This window comes from Neophocaena asiaeorientalis, unplaced genomic scaffold (assembly GCF_003031525.2).
Source record: "Neophocaena asiaeorientalis asiaeorientalis breed wild unplaced genomic scaffold, Neophocaena_asiaeorientalis_V1.1 scaffold263, whole genome shotgun sequence".
Classification (NCBI taxonomy): domain Eukaryota; kingdom Metazoa; phylum Chordata; class Mammalia; order Artiodactyla; family Phocoenidae; genus Neophocaena; species Neophocaena asiaeorientalis.
In genome coordinates this window covers 1,951,381-1,972,248 of record NW_020175015.1, presented here as the reverse complement: position 1 = coordinate 1,972,248, position 20,868 = coordinate 1,951,381, and the positions used below count along the sequence as shown (strand labels likewise).

Below are 20,868 nucleotides of genomic sequence, written 5' to 3'. Positions count from 1 at the left end.
AATTAAAATATGACACAAATGAACTTTTATGAAACAGAAACAGACTCACAGACATAGAGAACAAACCTGTGGTTGCTGGGGGGAGGGAGGGATGAAGTGGGAGTTTGTTAGCAGATGCAAACTAGTATAAAGAGAATGGATTAAACAAGGTCCTACTTGTAAAATAGAAAAACACCAAGGACCTACTGTGTAGCACAGGGAACTATATTCAATGTCTTGTGATGGCCTATAATGGAAAAGAATCTGAAAAAGGATAAATACATATATATATGTATAACTGAATCACTTTGCTATACACCTGAAACACTGCAAATCAACTACACTTCAATTAAAAAAAAAATCCTGCAACTATTACATTAAACTTTAAATAATAAAAATAGATGAACCCCCCCAATTATTTTAGTGGAACGAACAAAACTCTAATTTTTATTTTTTAAAATTAAAAAAAACTTTTCTTTTAAAGACTCTTAATTCTTTTAAATGTGAATAACTGAAGGGTGATAATCTGGCAAAAATTACTGAGAAATATGGTAATTCTAAAGCAATGGACAAATATTACCTTAAAGAAAAATTATTGTAAACATAATTTAGATGTTTCTAGCATTTGTATACTCAAATATTATGCAATAAAAGAACAGATGCTTGTAAGCATCCTTTTAGATGCCTCTGGCTATAAAGGGAAACAATTCAGATATACAATTTTTCTATTTAACAGTGAAGATATCTAGTGACTCTCCACTAGAAGAATATATACCTATATGATCTTCAAATTCTCATACTGAAGATAAATAAAATAGTCAAAATTTATGATAGCATCTCATGTCCAAAAAATGATTTTCATAAAGAAAAGTTGAAATCATACGCTGAATTTACTTTTAAATTAGGAAAGACTTTCTTGCCAATTCCAAATGAGGTACCATGGCAGAAATGGGCTTAATATTTCATAAGTCTTTGAACATATTGGGTTTCTTTGTAACATTTTAATTAATAGCAAACGTTCATTACTGGAATTTCAGTATCCAACTAATGAATAAACAAATAATAAATAGTAAAAGCTTCGAATATTAAATAAATGGTCAAGACTATTTAAAGCAGAAAGAATATCCAGTAGATCACTTAGGAATGCTAAAGGCAGATATTCAAGCCACAGATTCTACAGTGAATGTTAATACATTTTGCATCCTGTGACTTGAATATGTCTTTGCTCATTTGACTAAGGTATCACAATCAAGCTATTCAGTTCAACCTCACAGTCTGGCTCAACCATACAATTAAAAAAAGAAAAGAAAAGAAAAAACTACACCACTGAATTATAATGAATATTTATAAGAAGACTACCAAAAGAGTGTGCATTTAATCATTACGAATACTTTTTTAAAGATAGGATTTGTAAAACATTTTGTTCTTTAACAGAACACTGCTCATATTTATGAGCCCTAAAAAATGCAAAATAGTTATCAGCTTCACGTGTAAACAATCTTACACAAGAGCTATTTACATAGGAGCTTACACAAACCCAAAAAATTTAGTTTCCTTTAAGGACTGAGTTTAACGTGTGTGTGTCTTTTTTTAAATAAATTTACTTATTTTATCTATTTATTTTTGGCTGCGTTGGGTCTTGCTGCACGCAGGCTTTCTCTAGTTGCAGTGAGCGAGGGTTTACTCTTGGTTGTGGTGTGCGGGCTTCTCACTACGGTGGCCTCTCTTGTTGCGGAGCACGGGCTCTAGGCATGTGGGCTTTAGCAGTTGCGGCACGCGGGGCTCTAGAGTACAGGCTCAGTAGTTGTGGCACATGGGCTTAGCTGCTCCGTGGCATGTGGGATCTCCCCAGACCAGGGCTCGAACCTGTGTCCCCTGCATTGGCAGGCAGATTCTTAACCACTGAGCCACCAGGGAAGCCCTAATGTGTGTTTTATTGTGTGTGTGTGGTGGGGGGAGGGCGGGTGGACCGTGCTGCTCAGCTTGCAGGATCTCAGTTCCCCGACCAGGGACTGAACCTGGGTCCTCGGCAGTGAAAGCACAGAGTCCTAACCACTGGACCGCCAGGGAGTTCCCAGGACTGAGTTTAATGTTTACCTTTCTATTTCAGGTCCCCACACTAAAGAAAAGGGGCAGGGGTATAAAATTAAGGATTAAACATGTCTCCTTTTAAAGCAATTTTTCACTAACAAAAATAACAGGCTACTTAACAAAGAAATCAAACATTCCATACAAATATGAAATCATTCCATACCTCTTGTCAGCAAGATCTGTTTTATTTCCTACTAGCATGATGATAACATCACTTCCTCTTTCTGTTCTGACATCATCAATCCACTTTGTAGTTTGCTGGAATGAGTTAACATCTGGTATATAGGAGGGTGGATAGAGAGATTAGTGTTATTCCAAGTGCTCCAAGTGAAGGACCAAACAAAGAAAAAAGAGGAAAAAAAAAAAGTACTGGAAGTTGGAAGGGGGTTGGCACATTAGGACCCACTTTTAATGTGCCTGCAACATAACTCCATTTTATCTGAGTATAAATATCAATGATCTAAACAAATCACAACAGTAAAGTCCTTAAGGTACCTTTTATAATAGTTTAAAATTTTTGGACATGACCAAGTGAGTATAATGTACTATATGTAATTGAAAAAAAATTTTTTTTAATGTATGGACAGCTATGGCAGATAATATGGTGTCATGTTGCCACAATGCTTTTTTGATTACTTAAACATACCAAACATGACAAAGAAAGCATCTCCAAAAGTATGTCAGCCAGTAAGTCCCAACACATCCACAAAATTTGTAAAGCCTTTAAATAGCTTTCAACACCACTCTGTTTGCATTGCTTATTCAGTTTGTGATCACTTTAACTTGAAGCTTATTAGTTTAATGTACCAGAATCACTTATAACAAAATCCATCTTTTCTAGCCCTGGATTCTAAGTAGAGTACTTCAATACATCTTACAGCAGCTAAAGAAAACAACTTGCTAATATTTTAATGGCATGTGCACAAATTTCAAAGAAAAATACACCAGGTTTTACTTGATTTGGTTAAAGTAAGCACAAACATTTTAAAGCTGCAAAACTTGTGAACGCACAATAATGAACATACATTTTTAAAACAAGTAGCAACCCAAAGAAAAGCTTCAAGAAAAGAAAGACTGCATTTGGCACCTAACCAAAAAAAAAAAGTCTCTGAATGCAAACCTCTTATAATTCTGCCATTGCAATTATTGTTAAGTAGATATGATTTCTAGTTGAGCAAATATGCAAAAATGTATACTAATAATATTACTAGCTCAAATCGGTAGCTTGTTTATATAAGATGTTTTTAAATAAGTCCAAGATGTGGTACTATCCTGGTCTTCCTATAAATTATGGAGCACTATATGGAATGATGCTTAATATTGCCTAATATATCATAAACTGATTCACAAAGACAATTTTAATCAGATAGCATTTCCCTGTCAGTCACCAATGCTCCATTCAAAATTTACAGTCACTTAAAAAGCCAAAGGCACTATTAGTCAGTCTTGAAGGAAAAGAAAAAGGAAGACCATTACTTTTTTTAGTCTCCCATTTAAATTTTTTTCTTGGAGAGAAATGAAAGTATAATTCGTTAGCAACCAAGTAAATAAGTCAGAGAATCCAGATTTCATTCAAATGAAAATGATTAATAGAAAACTGCATATTATGTTTTCTCTGCCTTCCTCTATAGAGAGAGGATGGCTGGAAGGGGAAAGCAGAGAAAAGTTGGCTAGCGGAAGCTTTTAACAGTCTCAACAGAAGCCTTGAAGGATCTGGAGAACTTGGCAAGAGACTTAAATGCAGATTATTTTATTTTAGAGAAATCTGAGATCAAGTTAAATAAAAAAGGAGACATTCTTCCAACCATAATTATGGTGTAGGGATAATAGGATACTAAGAAAGCCTTGGAGAGGATTCATAATTAGATCTAAAGGAAAAATTACAGGGCAAAAAAACCTGGCACAGTAGAAATAAGGCATATTGGTACAAACACCAAAGCAAATACTCTGACCTAGCTGGCCCGTGATAAGGTTTGCTATGATAAAACTCATTTTTACATGCCAGTATAGAAAACAAGCACAAGACAAGAACACGCATGCAACTAAGCTAAAGGTTGAAAGATTAGAAATGCATAATCCCCCCCCACTCACTTGTGATATCATAAACAACAACTGCCACAGTGGAGTCACGAATGTAGCTAGGAATCAAGCTCCTGAACCGCTCTTGACCTGCTGTGTCCCATAATTGCAATCGTACCTAACAATAAAATCAGTCAAACAAGCAAGAAAAATAAGAAAGGTCAACCCGTTGCAAAATACCTACTTGTGATATCGTAAACTACTACGGCTGCAGCAGAATCACGGATGTAACTGGGAATGAGGCTACGGAAACGTTCCTGACCCGCAGTATCCCATAGCTGCAGCCTGATCTGTGGGATGGGAAAAAACAAAAAACAAAAAACAAAAAACAAAAAAAAAACCAAATTCATACTAAAAAGAAATAATATTTTTAAAGGGAGGAGGGTGGCAAGGAGGTAAAAAGGAAACTCATGCAAAAGGTTACAGGGATGTGAGGAATGAAAACTACACAAAACTCCTTTCCTTTTTCAAAAGGGAATAATATTTAAATTTGGCTTGCTCTGAAGGTACATAACTCAAAAAAAATGGCAATATGAAAGATTGCACAGAATCAGAAGTACAGCTTCCTTTTTTTCCCCCTCCCTGTAACCTCTCTTTGAATCCTATGCGTTCCGGAGAGCAAAAGTAGACTGCTGATGTTCAAATAGTGAACATAAAAGGGAAAAACAAAGGTAAATGTCAGTGATCATTGTCAACATCCCCTTTTCTGCAAGCCTCTCTGAAACTAAAATAAAATGTCTCTTTTCTCTATTGGATTCAGAACACTTTGAAATTGGATCTCTGATTACTGTGCTTATGCTTCTCCCACACATTTCTTCCTAGAACACTGTATATAATCTAGCAAAAAGGACAAATATCTTTTTGCAACCCTACGTAAAAATATCTTTACTTTCTTACTTTTTCACATCTACATTCCAGGAAGAAAAGCCTGAAAACAAGCATTAAGTTCTCTTACCATCATAAAGCAGTTTCTGTTTTCAAATTTTAAGAAATAGAATGCTATATGTTAAAACATAAAAGAGAACATACAAAAGAAAAAACTCACAAACTTATAAGAAATAGCATTAGAGATAACTTTTTTGGGTATAGATCCCAAAATAATGCATTTAAGAGTCACTGTTTAGGTGACAGAAATCTCTTCAAGGGATAGCAGGCTAGAATACAGGATTTATATTGCACTTAAAAGGAGTATTCCAAAAGATGGAAGACAAAAATCTAACAAGTAAATGCACATTACTTTTTTCTATTCAGTCACTTTGGTACATATCATATTCTGACAAATAAAACCTTGAAGTTCACAAACTGTGTGATATTCAAATGAAATCTTTTTGAATGCCTCAAGAGTGGTATTCAAAAGGTCTTTAGCAGCTCTAATTCCTTCTTGAAAATATTCTTATCTCAATGCTATTTGTTATAATTTTCCAAATCAAGACAAAATTTTGTTTAACAAGTCTAGGGCCATCAGAGTTTTACAAATAACAGCTTTCTCTCCCCTTTGGATTCTACTTGGGTATAAAAAACTCAAAGTGCTAAGTAGTACTCACTCTATAATAACAGTTTTTCTCAAGGCCTGTAAACTAACTTTGGCAACTTTGCTAAGTACTTCTTATGGTGACAAACATAGATTATAGTTTTGATCATAATTTTCTATCCTGAGTGTTGCAGAAAATCGCACACTGAAAACATTACTCACTGTTCGATCCTCTAAGTACATTGTTTTTGATAAAAAGTCAATACCAATTGTTGCCTGTAAAACAAAACAAAACAAAACAAAGAAGTTAAAAATAGTAATAGTTTAAATGGCAGTCAGCAGTTTAGGGTTCAAGTGGGAATTATGATTGTGGAAGAAATAATGAATAAACATATAAACATATCATAGTCAAATAAAAATGAACAAAATTTTCAGTGATAATGGCTTCTACCTACTGAGCACTTGCTGTGTATTAGAGATTCTTTTAAGCCCTTTACATGATCATCTCTAAGGCTAATACGTCTCTACAAGTAGCTAGTAGCATCATTATTTTTCTCATTTTATACATAACAATATTGGGGTTTGGAGAAGTTAAATAACTTGTCTAAAGACACAAAGCTTCTGCTGTGGAGTTGGGAATTAAAAGTCCAACTCTGGGCTTCCCTGGTGGCGCAGTGGTTGAGAGTCTGCCTGCTGATGCAGGGGATACGGGTTCGTGCCCCGGTCTGGGAAGATCCCACATGCCGCGGAGTGGCTGGGCCCACGAGCCATGGCCACTGAGCCTGCGCATCCGGAGCCTGTGCTCCGCAACGGGAGAGGCCACAACAGTGAGAGGCCTGCGTACCACAAAAAAAAAAAAAAAAAAACCTGGCACAGCCAAATAAATAAATATTAAAAAAAAAAACAACTTTCTTAAAAAAAAGATAGGTTTTATTTTTAAATTGTCATAAAATTTGACATTTTAACTATTTTAGGTGTATAATTTAATGGCATTAATTACATTCACAACTGTACAAAACTGTCAACACTATTTACAAAACTTTTTCACCACCCCAAACAGAAACTTTGTACCCATTAAGCAATATCAAATTACAATGTATGGATATATGACAATTTGTTTATCCATTCATCTATTGATGGACACTTCTGGCTACTATGAGTTCCTGTTTTCAATTCTTTTTGGTATATACCTAGGAGTAAAATTGCTGGGCCATATGGTAATTCTACTTAACTTTGTGAAGTTTCTGCAGCAGCTGTGCTATTTTAAAGTCCCACTAGTGATATATTCCTATTTTTCCCTTTTCTATATAAATAGCCATCCTAGTGGGTGTGAAGTGAAATGTTACTGTCGTTTTGATTTGCATTTTTCTAATGACTAATGATGCTAAACATCTTTTCATGCTTTCAGGTGCTTATTGGTCATTTGTATATCCTCTCTGGAGAAATGTCTATTCAGTCCTTTGCCTATCTTTAAATTGAGTTTGTCATTTTGTTATTGATTTGTAGGAGTTCTTTATATATTCTGGATATTAAATCTTTATCAGATATGTAACTTTCAAATATTTCCCCCTATTCTGTAGGTTGGGCCTGGTGCCTCTACTGAAAATCAATTGTCAAGAGATATATATATTTATTTATAGGTTCTCAATCCTATTCCATTGGTCTGTATGTCTACCCTTATGCCATTACCACAATGTTTTAATTACTGTAGCTTTGTAGGAAATTTTGAAATTGGGAAGTGTGAGTCCTCCAACTTTATTTTTCTTTTTCAATAATACCTTAGCTATTAATATCTTGGTGAATTAGGATCAGGTCTTTCATTTCTACAAAAATGGCAGTAGGAATTTTGATAGGGATTGCACTGAATTTGTAGGTTGCTTTGGGTGGTTGGTACTGACATCTTAACAATGTTAAGTTTTCTGATTTATTTACCTGGGATGTCTCTCCATTTAATTAGGTCTCCTTTATTTTTTTTGAGTAGTTTTGTTGATTTCCATTTCACACGGACTTGTATTTTAAAACAAACAACAACAACAGAAGAAGATGCTTCCTCCTTTATCCCAAACTATGTGACTAATACACAACCTAAGTACTAATTCCACCTTATGACATTCAATCTGAAAATTATATCTGCCATAGGGTGGGACAATGGGCTTATAAACTTGAATTACTATGCAAGAGCATCTAATTGACAAACCTCAGGAGTGTACAGGAGTGGCACAGCTGCATTTAAGAAATCTCACCAGTAGAACCTCATTTGCTCAGACAGTGTGGCAGAGGTAGTTAACTACCTACACAAATATCCATCTACCCCTTCCTCCTTACTAACACAATCAAACATTTACTTAAAACCATACTTTTCCCATGAAAAAAATTACATTTTCCAGTCTTCTTTGAACTTTAAATAAATGGGGTTAACTCAGTTGGGAGGTACGTTCTTGTTTTTCCCCCCTTTCCTCCGTCTTTCTTCCTGAACTGTGGCTACCAAGGCTGGAACTCCAGGAACCATTCAGTAACCATGAGGCAAATTTCAATATGGAAGTCATATATTAGATCAGGTTAAAAAGAAAGTTAGAAGGAGTCTTGGTCCTGGATGACCATGGAGCTGCCACACAAGTGCTGAAACACACTACCTTTAGACTTCTTTTACATGAAAAAAAATTCTCATGTCACTTATCAATGTTATTTTGTGTTTATAATAAACAGCCCAAAATAATTTTTAATGGCTATAAGTAGAAACAAGCATTTTCAGATCTCACAGTCAAGACATAAATGTTTTTACAATTAGTACTAAGTTAAACTTTATGATAAAATGTACAACAGTCCCCTCCTTGCACTGTACTATCCTAGTTTTGGGGCATCAGTTATACCACTGAACTCATAAAGATCAAGATTAACCTGGAAAACATCCTGTTGTTACTCTTCTTTTTAGTTAATTTTATTCCAAGCTGAGCTACTACAGCATAGAAGTCGATCAGCTGTAAGAATTAAGCCAACAGCAGGAAGAAAAGAAAGGAGATGGCTGGGAAACTAATCGTTATCAGCTTTTCCAGCATCTTGAATGCTACTGATGAGGAACTAATTCAAATTTTCATAAAAGATGGATGAGACATTAGTGCTGCTTCTTGCTCATCTCCTTAAAAAAGTGCAAAAGGCAATAACTGCAGAAGAAACCAAAGAGAAAATTCTCCCATGTATCTTAATTTACAACTTCATATTATCTTAAATGTTAACTAATTCACTGGTTTTGAGGGGGTAGGGGTCTGCTTTGTAAAAAAAACAAATTAAACTGAGTACTTATAAAAGGAGCTCACAATTCAAGATTGAATAATGGTTTATCCAAATATACTGGAGCCAAGATAACTAACTTTTACTTGTTTAGCTATTTTATTTGGATGCTCTCCACTTAGAATGGTGCTTATTTACCCCAACAGCTATTTTATAAAAGATTCAGATGTAAGCTACTATTCTGTCTGACTCCATAAATAGTGGTTTGTCACCTGTCCTGATGCCACAGAAGCCAGAGATCCATAAACATTATGATTTTCCACATGGGACATGATTTTTCCAATACAAAACTAACTAGGTAAGGAAAACAAGTTTTCTTCTGTATGAAGCAATGATAATCAATTTCCTTCTGTGGTCCAAACACACATAAAGCTCTGTTGCCTGGTTGCTGCCTTCTCTAGCAAGAGAAAATAGAGAAATAATGAGTTGAAAGAGGCAATGACCAAAGGAAGAAAAGAGTGGGGAAGTTAAAAGAATTTAAAATTGAGTAACAGAGATAAATAAAAAGAATGAGGAAAGGAAAACGACCCCAGAAAGAAGATGCTGATACAGAACCCAGTTTAGAAGGGAATCCCACTTAAAAATGTTTACATATGTGGGAAAAAATATATGTATATACATTTTTCCCCTAGATACCTTTGTGCCATATTATATTTCTGTCGATTAGGACAGAAACTAGGTAGAGTCTGTGAATTTTAAAAATGAGTCATTAAAATGGACATAAAATTTTAGTTCTGCAAGGTGAACACGTTCTAGAGATCTGCTGCACAGCATTGTGCATATAGATGACAATACTGTATTGTATACACTTAAAAATCTAATAAGAAGGTAAAATCTCATGTAAGTGTTCTTACCACAATGAAAAAAAAGAACCTCACCCCCACCCCAAATAAAATGACAATACTTCTGGAAAAGAAAAAGTCATTAAAAATTAAACAAAAATAAAAAGACAAATCAAACACAGAATCAGCAAAACAGTCCATCTAGTCAAGGATTTTGTTTCTACTGATAATCTAGAATTCTGTATAGAATAATCTAGAGCTTTAACTTAAAGAGATTAAGGATATATTTATTCACCACCATCATCTTTCTGGACAAGTTCATTAGAGTGTCTAAAACCCACTGTTTGGACTTCTCTGGTGGTGCAGTGGTTAAGAATCCGCCTGCCAATGCAGGGGACACAGGTTGGATCCCTGGTCCGGGAAGTTCCCACATGCCACAGAGCAACTAAGCCCACAGCTTACTTGCACCACAACTACTGAACCTGCGAGCCACAACTACTAAGCCCACGTGCCACAACTACTGAAGCCTGCACGCCTAGAGCCCATGCTCCGCAACAACAGAAGCCACAGCAATAAGAAGCCCGTACACCACAACAAAGAGTAGCCCCAGCTCGCCACAACTAGAGAAAGCTTGCGCGCAGCAACGAAGACCCAATGCAGCCAAAAGTAAATAAAATTTTTAAAATAAATAAATAAAACTCACTGTTTTATCTATGCTGTCCTGAACTTAACTGTTGATTTGTAACAGCCTTTGGAATAAGAAATTCTCTAAATTCAAAGTAATCTCTAAGGTTACTCTGAGCAATATAATCTTCCTCAAATAAAAGAATTAAACTACTCCAACTGTGGGAATCTTTCTCGAGCTTATTTACATTAAGCTGAGCTATATAAAATGGCCAATATTATACCATTTTTGAATGATAAAAATAGCAATGTAATATGGTTCAAACTGATACACTTGAAACTGTCAGAAAAATCTGTTGGTTTACAATTGGTAAAAGAAAAAGAAGTGAATGCTAGAGCAACTTAAGAGAAATGCTTCCAGACTCTCTAACTAGAAATAAGTTTCCCAGATAACTTAGATTTTTTGCTTTACTTTGAAATAATGACCAAAATATGGTCAATTAAGGACTCTTCTGGCCAACCAGTTTAGTCTTTTTCAAATGAAATTAATTCAGTGCAAAGGAATCATAAATAGGGCATGAATTATGAATTATATAAAATTTATTTTTGTGAAATAAAACTTCACTAAGTTTCAGATATATATTACATATGGCTCAATAATACATTTCTAGCTATGAGACTAGCTCTTCAATTATTCATTTCAGAAGTCTTTCTCTTGTGTGTATGGTGGAGGTAGAGGTAGGGAATCTTCAAATAATCCACTGAACAACTCTTCACCTGATAACTAAGTCTGCAGCTAACGACATATGGTCAATTCTTCATATATCAAGTTAATACTTGATATGCTGTCAAGCTGATTTCCCTAGGTAAGGATGTGGGGTGCTACATTATCCAAATTTTCCTGTTAGAGCTAAACTAAGATAATACCTCGGACTGTACCTAATTCTTAAAAAAACTTGTAGTTTACATTGTAAATCAGTATCTCCTATTAATGCCAAAGTACAATGATATTTTGGCTTCACTAGCAACAACTTCTTCACAAAGAATCAAAATCTTTCCTTATCTCAAATTCTATGCAACCTCACCCCATCAACATCACTGCCCTTATAAATGTCTGAATGAACAGCAGCAATAGTCTTACTGCATAAGTAGCAACAGCACTTTAGGTGTGCTGGAAATATCTCCTTAATTTCACAGAGAACTTGGGTAAAATGAAATACTTCAGAAATACTCGGAGAACTCCAACTACAGGCTCTAGCTCATAATTCTTTAGCCTAAGACTCTGACTCTAGTTCAAATTTTTTAGCGTATGGTATTTGGTTCCACTCCCAAAGATATGAGCTCAACACTCTCAGGAACTTTCTACATATGGCTCAATGACATCAATACTTTCTTCAGTCCCTAAGACTGGTATTTATAGTTTCTCTGCTGAAGAGAGAGAGAAGCATTGCTCAGAATCAAAATATGGTATGCAAGAGGTCATCTAGATGAAGCTATAAGCTGTAGAGTTGCAGGGACCTAGAAAATTGAGGATATCCAATATAAACGGGTCCAAAAAAACCCGAAGTACTCTTGCTAACTGTACTATTTTTTCATTTCTAAACTTGCTCTTTTTATAGTGTCTTAAGATGTGACTAAACCATTTCTGAAATATTCAAAAGAATGTAATAAAATTTATACTATACATATTCATTGGCTTTTAAGAAGTGACTTTCCTCAAATGTCATGTTTATGTTTTAGTCATTCCTGTTTCATGATCGTTATGGGTTTTAATAAAAGGCTTAATTAGAAACAAATTCCTTTGGGGGTGATATGGAAATGTTCTTAATCTTGATTGTAGTAGTAGCTTCATAGGTGTACATATCTGTCAAAATTTATCAAAATGTTAAGGAATTAATAATTCTTTACTACTATCGATTATAAGATCCCACTGAATATTTTAGATAAGTCTTTTGTCATGTGTGCCTTTTGCAAATCTATGGCTTGTCTTCTCATTCTCTTAACACTGTCTTTGGCAGAGCAGAAGTTTCTAATTTTAATGAAGTCCAGCTTATCAACTGCTTCTTTTATGGATCATGCCTTTGGTATTGTATCTAAAAAGTCACTGCCAAATGCAAGATCATCTAGGTTCTCTCCAATGTTACCTTCCAGTAGCTTATTACAGAGTTTTACATTTAGGTCTGTGTTTAGGTCCATTCTGAGAATAACCTCTGTATCTACATTCATTTGCATGCGGATGACCAGCTGTCCCAGCACAATTTGTTGAAGAGACTATCTTTGCTCCATTGTACTGCCTTTGCTCCTTTGTCAAAGATCAATTAGAAAAACCTTTGTTTACATCTTAGTTCTACCATTTAGTAGTTGGATGGTTTTGGACAAATTGTACAAATTTGGACAAACTTTTTCCTAGAAAACAAATGCCCAAGTTTTTCAGTTTTCTTAGTGTTCAAACCAGAAGGCATATCCCTGAAATAAAATAAATATTTCAAATATGGGAAAATACATACTAAAAAAGGGACAGGATTCAGATTTTATATTTACCCTAAAAGCTTTCTGAAAAATAAAAAATGGTTTAATAATTGAGACAGAGGCAGTTAATTACTATGGAAATTAACCATTCCTTTAATCAGATCAACATTTGATATACTCCTAAGACAAATAATTGAAATCAAGTTTTTATACTAACTACACAGTAATACAGATGTAAAATACTTCAATTAAAAGGGATTTTTAAAAACTTTATTTTAATAAGAATATTTCAAAAAGTTGATACAGGGACTCTCCTGGTGGTCCAGTGGTTAGGACTCTGCGCTTCCACTGCAGGGGGCGTGAGTTTGACCCCTGGTTGGGGAACTAAGATCCCACAGGCTGTGCAGCAAAAAAGTTAATACAGAAAAAGATTTATAATGTGCTTAGGGCCTCAGTGAAAGTACCTGGTATGAAGATTACTAATTTATTCGTTTTAGCTTTTTCTTTGATTTTCGTTTCACAATTAAGCATTTTAAACTAAGATACATACACACATATAACTTAGATACATATGCAACTGAGAGCAGACATCCTTGTCTTGTTCTTGATCTTAAAGAGAACGCATTCAGCCTTTAAACATTACGTCTGATGTTAGCTGTGGGTCTTTCATAGAGATACCCCTTATCACATTTAGAAAGTTCCCTTGTATTCCTAATTTGCGAAGTGTTTTTATCATGAAAGGCTACTGGATTTTGTCAAATGCTTTTTCTGTGTCTGTTGAAATAATCGTGTGATTTTGTCCACACTGCGTGGCTTTTTTTTTTCTTTTTGGCCGCACTGCGTGGCTTGTAGGATATTAGTTCCCCGACCAGGGATTGAACCCGGGCCCTCAGCAGTGAGAGTGTGGAGCCCTAACCACTGGACTGCCAGGGAATTCCCCTGATTTTGTCCTTTATTCTATTCATATAGCGTATTACATCACTTTCTGTATGTTAAACCAACCTTGCAATCTTGGTACTAACCTACCAATCCTACTTGGTAAATGGTATAGAACCTTTTTACAAGTTACCAGATTCAGTTCGGTAGTATTTTGCTGAGGACTATTGTGTTTATATTCATAAAGGATATTAGTCTGTAGTTTTATTTTTGATGTCTTTGCCTGGTTTGGGTATGAGAGTCATACTGACCTCATGGGATAAGTTGGGAAGTATTTCTTCTTCTTCTGTTTTTGGAAGTTTATGAAGTATTAGTGTTGTTCTTTAAATATTTCATAGAATTGACCAGTGAAGCCATCTAGTCCTGGGATTTTCTTTGTAAGAAGTTTTTTGATTGATAACTCTATCTACTTGTTATAGGTATATTTAAATTTTCTATTTCTTCTTGAGTTAGTTTTGGTAGTTTGTATCTTTCTTGGAATTTATCCACTTCATCTAGGTTATCTAATTTGTTGGCATATAACTATTCACAGTATTCTCTTATAATCCTGTTTATTTCTGTAAGGTCTTCTCCTTCACTCCTGATTTTAATAGTTTGAGCCTTCTTTTTTCTTGATTAGTCTACCTTTAGGTTTGTCAATTTTGCTGATCTTCTCTAAGAACCACTTTTGGTTTCACTGAATTTCTTGTTTTTCTGTTCTCTCTTCCATATATTTCTACTCTAATCTTTAACAGCTTCTGAATTAAGCACGTCTTTATTTTCTGTATTTTTGTTGTCCTGACACCTGGGGCCTTCCTTATACTGGAGGGACTGGCCATCCCAGGGTTTGCCAATTCCTAGAGAAGCAAAACTTGCCTATGGAGGGCCTTTAATATGAAAACCAACCAATCCAAACCCATACCCCAACCACCTCCTCTATCACACTCAGGGTCATTACTCCCCTGCCCTAATCACCCTAGGGCCAAGTAGCAGACAACTAGGAACAGCCCCTACAGCCCAGAGACCACTGAAATTACTCAAAGTAGGCAATCCTATATTTCCTTACCTGGTCTTACCCATCCTTCCCACAGAAATCACAATAAAGGCTAGTGCCTACATTTCCTGCCCATCCCCCCTTCACCTCCTGACCAATACCAGTACTTCTTCCATGTGCCCCCCTCATATGGCCTGGAGTGTCCCTTCCTCTTGAGATTTGTGTATAGTAAACTATCTTTACAATGGCAATCATCTCCTGATCTGTTGGCATCACCACACCTGAATAATAAAACCTACATTTTAAAGTAGTTTTTACTTCTGCTTGCTTTAGGTTTACTTTTCTTTTTCTAGCTTCTTAGGATAGAAGATTAAATTACTGATTTAATGTATCTATTCTTTTCCTTATAACACTGCTTTAGCTGTATCCCATAAGTTTTGATATGCTGTGGGTTTTTTAAAAAATTTATCTCGAAGTATTTTCTAATTTCCCTTGTGATTGTCTTTGACCCACTGGTTATTTATGAATGAGTTATTTAATTTTCCATATATGTGTGAACTTCCCAAATCTCCTTCTGTTAATGATTTCTAATTATAGTACTCACTTATTCTTGACTTCAAGTATAGATGAAAATGTCACAAAATCCTAGACTTGGAGGAAATCTCTCCAAGAGAATAGCTATAATCACTCTTACTTCTATCCCAGATGGTATTAGCAATAATCTTTCAATAGATTTTGGAAGAGAAGCTAAAGAAATCAAATGAAAAAGTTGAGGACTATGAGCATCATCAGTTATACTTTGTATTTATAGAGAACTTTACAGATTACAGAAAATGCTTTTATATCCATGTCTGAATGTAAATAAATGAATTTTTAAAAGGACCTGTAACACATAAGAGACAACTAGTAGGTTGGCATAAACAAAATACCTGATAGGTGTTGTCAAAACTGTCATACATGAATCTGGTAATCAGTGATGTCTTTCCAACTGAAATGAAAAGGAAAAAAAAGATTGATTCAGTTAACACATTAAATTGGGTTCTCAAGCAATTTTTTTACAGAGAACTGCGATTCAATTCATTGGGAGATATCTGCAATGGTTCAACTAACAATAATTTACAAACATACAGGCCTATGTGACAAATAAAAAGAGAATACTTACATAACCACTAAAAAAAAACAGAAAAAAACCATACAGGTCTGAGTTTGTTGAAATGTCTTTCTTTAATAACAGATAATCTCGGGACTTTCCTGGTGGTCCAGTGGGTAAGACTCCGCGCTCCCAATGCAGGGGGCCTGGGTTTGATCCCTGGTTGGGGAACTAGATCCCACATGCATGCCGCAACTAAGAAGCCCACAGGCCGCAACTAATAAGCCCACATGCTGCAACTAAACTTGCTGCAACGAAGATCCCATGTGCCGCAACTAAGACTCAGCCCAGCCAAAACAACTAAATAAGTTCTTCTTCCCCACCCCCCTTCCTTTTCCTCTCCTCCTCCTTATAAAAAAAAAACCAAACAAACAAACAAAAGATAATCTCTCAAACTGAGAGCACAGGTAAAAGAATATTTATTTAGTTAAGAGGTGAGGAAAATGAAGAGAAAAGATGGAGGAAAACAATCAGTTATGCTGACATCTCTAATTCACAAAAGGCAAGCAGATATTTACTTGAGCCCTAACAAAAGGAACTAGGATTACACTGGGACGAAATTATAGTTAACTTCCTAGACAGTAACCTGGGGAATATAAGGGTCAGGGCAACTTCATTCAGTGAATCAAAGCTTAATCTCGGGAAGCATAAAAACTAAATATGAAGAGTTCTAGGAGGGGTATGAGGGCTGCAAGAACTTGACTGTTTAAGAGTAAGAATGAAATGACATGGAAAATTGTTTTGAAATTCATTTCAGGATCAGATCTCTATTCTTTGGCAGGGTAATCCCAAAGATTCATAATACTACTTTGTATTGGTATTTTTAAGTTAATCCACATGAAAGTGCCACTAGGTAAAAAATAGTGGTATACTGCCAATATCCTTACCAATGGGCACAGTGTTCAAGGGCAAGAACCATATCTAATTTTCCTATATCTCCAGTAGCTTGGCATAGATTCAATAAATACTAAATGATACAAGAAATTATATCAATTAGAAAAGAACTGAGCAAATAAATATCTCAAATGCTCTCCCAAATGTAAATACTTTGGGGAGGAAAAAAAACAATAACTAGTCACTCATATTTTTGTATGAATTTAAGTAACTTTTGATTTCAACTTTTGATTTTTAGAGACCTGATCCCGGCCTCTTAAAATGTCCTCCATCCATGTGCTATATGAAAACCTGAGGAAAAAACTGAGCCAAAGAAGGAAGAATCCCATAAAATCACCTACTCCCAAACATCTTATTTTAAAGAATCTAAAATAGCAGGTTGAACAGCTAAAGCTAGTTTCCCTAGACCCTGGTCAAAAGCAAACTGATGTTTGGGAAGAAGTCTCTTTTTGGAGCAATGAGTAGACCTACACATTTCTTCATTAGTAAATAGTACATACAGTTTTTACTTTGTTTTGAAAAATGTCCCCTTTTTATATAAAAGAGCAAAATGCATGTTATAAAGCGGGCAACACAGAAAAGACCAAGAACAAAGTGAAAATTACATATATCCTACCACCTATACATAACTAACATTAAAACTTTGGTATAGAGGTTAAGAGGATTAAATTGCAGATATCCTTAACATTGCCGGCTCTGCCTTTCTCTGAGAGTTCCTTGGAATGGCACACCCAAATTGTGAGAAGAATTTCTTTGAAGAGGTCTTAGGTGAAGAAAATATGGTTCTTACATTGATGCCAGTTAATGAGGAAATTGTTGAAGACCATCTAACGGAACCAAGTGTTTCTTCAACTTCAGAAGTCAAAGTGGAGTCAGAGTCCAGATGATCAAGTTCATCCTCCTCAAACAGATGAACAGTTCAAAGCTTGCCCCAAATCTAGTTGTAGTAAACCTATTTATCCCTTGCCAACCATATTGCCTCCAACAACGTGAGTCGGGACACTTTGCGGAAATGGTGCCAACAACTTAATTTGAGTACCGATGGTCAGAAAAGAGAGGTTTATCTGAGACTCCAGAAATATGCTTATCCTGAAAAAGATCAGTATATTCCTGAATCATCACGGGAGGCCAGATTGCAGTCATGTCCAGGGAAACACAAGACGGTGACCAAGACAGCAAGTGTTCAGAAAAGGAAGATGAGTGAGAATGAGGAAAGGACTAACATGGTTGAAGTGATAACTTCAGCTCAGGCAGCCATGTTGGCAGCATGGTCAAGAATTGCTGCAAGAGCTGTTCAACCTAAGGCTGTAAATTCACGTCCCCTGCCTACCTCTGTTGAGTCCTTTTTGCCGCAAGCTTCCGGTGTCCGGTGGTGTGTGGTCCATGGCAGACCACTCTTGGCAGACACAGAAGGTTGGGTTCGCCTGCAGTTCCATGCAGGTCAGACCTGGGTGCCTAACACTCCCAGGGGGATGATCTCTCTCTTCATGTTACCTGCCTGCACTTTCCCATCCCCAGACCTAGAAGATAATATGTTATGTCCTGAATGTGCTAAGAGGAATTAGAAAATTATGAAAAGATTAATTGCAATGGGGAAGAGGAAGAAACCTGGTTTGGACATACCAACATCATTGTTTTTAGATGGGCCATGTCTTAATACAAAATAAATGGTTAGCGGAGGGGAAGGGGTGGGGTGTGGATGAAATGTGTGAAGGGGGGTAATTGTATGGTAATGATGGTAACTAGACTTGTATCAGTTTTGTAGTGTATACAAATATCAAATTACTATGTTGTACACCTGTAACATAACATTATATACCAATTTTACCTCAATATAAAAAAATGTTTGTTAGAATACACCAGTGAAGCCATCTAGTCCTGGACTTTTGTTTGTTGGGAAATCTTTGATTATGATTCAAACTCCTTACTAGTAATCATGAAAAAAAAAGAGATAAATGATGGAGAGCCCACAGTTAAAGTGACTTGCATCCCAATGATTGCTATGCTCTGTCCTCGCCATCCTCAATGTTGACTGATGCCTTAAGTACATATGGGAATGTCTGGATTCTATACTGAGGTTTACCAAAAAATGACTGTTACTGCTGCTTCAAGTACTAGCTATATAGAATGTAATTTGGTTTTATTTTAGTTAATAGATTTTTGTTTTTTTAGCAGTTTTAAGCTTTCAGAAAAATTGAGCAGAAAGTACAGAATTCTCAAATACCACCCCTCCTCCCCACCCCATTTCCTCTACTATCAACATTCTGCACCCGTGAGGCACAGTTGTTGATTCTACATCTACCAATCATTGTCACCCAAAGCCCATAGTTTATATTAGGGTTCATTCTTTGTGTTGTACACTCTATGGGTTTTGACCAATGTATAATGACATACTCATCATTTTAGTGTCATACAAAATAGTTTCACTGCGCTATAAAAATGTTCTGTGCTCCACCTATTTAATACTTTCTCCCCCCAGCTCCAGACCACTGATCTTCCTGTCGGCATAGCTTTGCCTCTTTACAGAATGTCATACATTTGGAATCATACAGTAGCCTTTTCAGATTTACTTCTTTCACAACAGGAAATGTATTTAAAATTCTTTCATGTTTTTTCATGGCTGGATTGCCCACTTTTTAATGCTGAATACTCCATTGTTTGGGTGTACCATAATTTATCCATTCACATATTGAAGGCCACCCTGGTTGCTTCTAAGTTTTGGCAATTATGAATAAAGCTTCTATAAACAAAACAAAACAAAAAAACCCACAAAACTTTGGTATATGTTTTTCCAAAATATTTTTTATATATAAGAATACCTATGTACTTAAAGGCAAAACCCTAGAACCAATCATAGTAAAGTCAGGAACAATACACATACTACATTATTTAACACTGGACAGAATCTATTAAAAAGTAAATCTAAAAATCTGAAGAGATAAAAGGCAAAATAGTGGTGGGGGAAACAGTGGTGGAGAAAAGCAAAGGAGCTTCATTATAAATAAAATATATAGTGAAGAAATGCAAAATAGCTTGTTTGTTGAAACGGTTTTTTTCTTTTTCTTTTTTTTTTTTTGCGGTACACGGGCCTCTCACTGTTGTGGCCTTTCCCATTGCGGAGCACAGGCTCCGGATGCGCAGGCTCAGCGGCCATGGCTCACGGGCCCAGCCGCTCCACAGCATGTGGGATCTTCCCAGACTGGGGCACGAACCCGTGTCCCCTGCATCAGCAGGCGGACTCTCAACCACTGCGCCACCAGGGAAGCCCTGTTGAAACGGTTTTTATTCAAAAGATTAAATTTTCATTATTAAACATTTTAAATATGATTCCTCAATATGGGATCCTTGTAAATTTATTGTTGTTTACCCCAAAACCTTCTGTAAAATGGTATGTAAACTTATAATGATTTGCTTAATGCTTGTTTTCCCTGATCATAAGCTCTATAATTGTCCTGTTTAGTCCACATCATCAGAGTTTGACACTGCTTGTCACATCACACTAAGCAAACAACACCTTTGCTGAACTGATACTCAACTCTTTTTCAGACAATAAAAAGTAGGTATCTAGGGTTATTCAAAAAAAAAAAAAAATCTTTTTTTTTTTTTTTTGGCTGTGTTGGGTCTTTGTTGCTGTGTGCAGGCTTTCCCTAGTTGCAGCAAGCACGGGCTACTTTTTGTTGCGGTGCACGGGCTTCTCATTGCAGTGGCTTCTCTTGCTGTGGATCACAGGCTCTAGGCACGTGGGCTTCAGCAGTTGTAGCACGCAGGCTCAGTAGTTGTGGCACGCGGGCACTAGAGTGGGTGGGCTTCAACAGTTGTGGCACATGGGCTCAGTAGTTGTGGCACACAGGCTTAGTTGCTCTGTGGCATGTGGGATCTTCCCAGACCAGGGATTGAACCTGTGTCCCCTGCATTGGCTGGTGGATTCTTAACCACTGCACCACGAGGGAAGTCCCTCAGTGTAGTTTTGATTTGCATTTCTCTATTAATTAGCGATGTTGAGCATCTTTTCATGTACCTCTTGGCCATCTGTATGTCTTAATTGGAGAAATGTCTATTTAGGTCTTATGCCCTTTTTTTTTTTTTTTTGCGGTACGCGGGCCCCTCACTGTTGTGGCCTCCCCCGCCGCGG

The 20,868-nt window shown here is 36.2% G+C and overlaps 1 protein-coding gene and 1 pseudogene across 3 annotated transcripts in view; one reads left to right on the top strand and one right to left on the bottom strand.

The window, feature by feature from the left end:
- RAB6A (RAB6A, member RAS oncogene family) overlaps positions 1–20,868 on the bottom strand; it is a 71,102-nt gene that overhangs the window by 20,075 nt on the left and 30,159 nt on the right. For 2 of the 3 annotated variants that reach the window (XM_024761934.1, XM_024761936.1), the window contains exons 2-5: positions 15,622–15,680; positions 5,843–5,896; positions 4,162–4,267; positions 2,234–2,345 (exon numbers count right to left, since the gene is read on the bottom strand). In XM_024761934.1, coding sequence (XP_024617702.1) covers positions 2,234–2,345; positions 4,162–4,267; positions 5,843–5,896; positions 15,622–15,680 — 331 coding nt within the window. Of the gene's footprint in view, positions 1–2,233; positions 2,346–4,161; positions 4,268–4,333; positions 4,440–5,842; positions 5,897–15,621; positions 15,681–20,868 lie in introns of all 3 variants that reach the window. The other variant, XM_024761935.1, reaches the window with a different exon arrangement.
- On the top strand, positions 17,459–18,403 carry LOC112411062 (developmental pluripotency-associated protein 2 pseudogene; annotated as a pseudogene).